General features: G+C 40.3%; 1 protein-coding gene across 1 annotated transcript in view; it reads left to right on the forward strand.

Moving 5' to 3' along the window:
• LOC103606587 (zinc finger protein 248-like) overlaps nucleotides 1-2937 on the forward strand; it is a 22362-nt gene that overhangs the window by 13883 nt on the left and 5542 nt on the right. Inside the window, exons 3-4 of the mRNA XM_008591168.1 lie at nucleotides 1049-1175; nucleotides 1458-1553. Of these exons, the coding sequence (XP_008589390.1) occupies nucleotides 1049-1175; nucleotides 1458-1553 (223 nt within the window). The remainder of the gene's footprint in view (nucleotides 1-1048; nucleotides 1176-1457; nucleotides 1554-2937) is intronic.

Here is a 2937-nt window from a genome sequence, read left to right on the forward strand (position 1 = left end):
TGCCAGATGCCTCCATGATGATAAAATCACCTCTGGCTGAGAACCACTGCAACCTTCGCCACCCTGCTTCTGGAGCATTACTTTCAAATTATAAATCTAGTCATACTACTTATTTATATGTCTCCATTGTCCACGGAAATGATCTCAAAGGTGGGGGTGTGCACCCCAGGGAACTGCACAAAATAATCAAGTGGTACATGGAAAGAAAGTATTAGAATATTCATTTACATTTGCTTTGTATCTAAAAGAACTTTAGAAAGTTGTTAAGCTTGACTTTTGATGTATGGCTTGAGAGTTGTCTACATACATAATTTATAAACACATTGAGAGATGTTCAGGAATGTTTGTCGATGGGTGACTGAATATTTTGAAGGCCACTGGTCTTTTGGAGAAAGTCCAGAATTCCTCAGTCTGACCACTGAATACCTCATTGTTCTTTATCTCATTCAAGCCCCAACTTTATTCTTCTCTCACCCCGTGCTACTTGCAATTCCTTTCACATGGGGTGGTTTTAATGTTGTCTGTGACTCTGATTATGCTGGTGTCCCATGTTCACACAAACTCCCTGTTCATGTACAATCAAATCTTTATCTTCTTGATGAAGTACGACCTGAAAAAAGGAGAATTAACTTTTCTCCTCCTTCATGACCTCATCTGCCTTGACCACATATTTTTTCATGGCTCCCATAATTCATTATTGTATGTGTATGTCTATGTAGAAAGCCTCCTTGTCAGTCTGTAAGATCTTTAAAAACATGATCAATGTCTTATTTGCCTTAGTGCCTTCTGCAACTAGAACAGTTCCAGGTATGTAGAGGAAACTTAAATTGTTTGATGAATTAATAAATGAATTTATAAATAAATACAGAGGCCTAGGATTCCCATTATGATTTCTGTTTCTCCCACAAAATATAACATAAAGAAAGGTACATTTAGACAACTTTGTAACATTTTCTGGAAAACTTAACAGTGAACACAGCAGGAATTAGTTTCCTGTGTATTCCCCTGGTCTTGAGCACTTCAGATTGAGTGGATTGGACTATTACAGGGATCAATGTTGTTTGAGGATGTATCTGTGCACTTCACCCAGGAGGAGTGGCAGCTACTGGACCCTGTTCAGAGGCTCCTGTACAGGAATGTGATGCTGGAGAACTACAGGCACCTGGTGTCACTGGGTAAGCCCAGCTTCCCATGCAATTCCCAACAGCACACATTTTTCTATCTTAGGAACCAAATCATTGTAGAGAGTAATGAGTTTTCTGCTGGAAATTTTGTTCAAGACTCTTAAGGCACTTGAAAAAATACTGTATTCTCACTTCCCTGATAAAAGGGTCTGCTCTGATGAAGCACAGTTAAGCACCATCATTACGTAGTTTCTAAAGCTTCTTCCTTCTTGTCCTTCAAAGGACCTGAACACTGAGCAACTTTACCAAGTCTCATGTCCTTTCCCATTACAGGGCACTGTGTTACCAAACCTGAGCTGATATTCAAGTTAGAGCAAGGAGAAGAACCATGGATGTTGAAAAGAAAACTGCCAAATCAGGGACGCTCAGGTAAGTCGAGGTCGGAGAGAAAGTAGCTGGAGAAATCAGATCCCAGGTGGCCAGTTCAGGGATCGGTATCTTTGAAATGTATTTTAGAAATCTCTTTTAGAGGCTCTAGACTTTTAGAAGTGACTNAAGTCAGAGGCTGACAAGGAATGCTGTTTTAGGAAAAGAGGTTAAGGGAGACCTCTTTGAGTAGGTAAACATTTGAACAGTAGAATGGAGTTTTGAATGAAGGGATGGAGTGAGCCATGGGTTATCTGAGAGATTCCCAGACCAGGGCACAGCAGGTGCCAGGCCTTGAAACAGGAGTGTGTTTGGTGTAGTTAGAGAACAGCAAGGAAGTTAGAGGGACATGAGGGAGTCAAGTGAGGAGAAAGAAGCAGGTGATGTCAGGGAATTAGCTGGAGGAAAAGCTTTATAGGCCTGGTGAAGACTTTCAGTTTCACTGAGTGAAATAATAAGTAAGAGAATAGGCCAACGGCGACAACTTTAAACACTACGTTTGGAAGTCAGGAAGACACAGGACTCTAGCAAGGGAGACTGAGAAGGACCATCCAGTGTGGTATGGGGAGAACCAGGAGAGAGTGACGTCCCTGGAGCCACGTGAACAAAGTGTTTTAAGAAGGAAGGAATGGGCTGGCCAGTTAGCTCAGTTGGTTAGAGCATGAGGCTGTTAACACCAAGGTCCAGGGTTTGATTCCTGTGCCAGTCAGCCCCCCAAAACAAATAAATAAACAAATAAAAGGCAGGAGTAAATTCCAATAGGCAGATGGCAGTGTAAAGGCAACATTGCCCCTTCTTTTCTTGCAAATTATCCAAAAGCCACAAGGAAAATAAAAAACAAAATGTCAACTCCATTTTCATTGGTGGTTGGAGGCAGCTGAAATCTCAAATAATTTTTTTTTTTTTGTAAGACTATTTTTGTAGCACTTTTAGGTTTTCAGAAAAATTGAGCAGAAAGTGCAGGTGGTTCTCATACTCCCCCACCCACCCAACAAAATTTGTCCTTTTATTAACATTTTACATTAGTATGGTACATTTGTTACCTTTATAAACCAATATTTACCTATTATTACTAATTCAGTTTTCCATTAAGGTTTCCTCTTTGTGCTGTAGAGATCTATGGGTTTTTCCAAATGCATAATGTCATATATTTACTGTTGCGGTGTCATACAGAATAGTTTCACTGCCCTAAAAAATCCCCGATGCTCCACATGCTTATCCCTTTCTCCCTCCCTCCCTCCTGAAACCCTGGCTACCTCTGACTTTTTTTCCCATTACCTCAACCATTTATTATTTCTTTGTGTTGGGAACATTCAAAATCCTCTCTGCTAGCTAATTGATAGTATACAATAAATTGTCATTAATTAGTCATGCTACAGTGCTATAG

The sequence above is a fragment of the Galeopterus variegatus genome, unplaced genomic scaffold (assembly GCF_000696425.1).
Source record: "Galeopterus variegatus unplaced genomic scaffold, G_variegatus-3.0.2 Scaffold6712, whole genome shotgun sequence".
Lineage (NCBI taxonomy): Eukaryota > Metazoa > Chordata > Mammalia > Dermoptera > Cynocephalidae > Galeopterus > Galeopterus variegatus.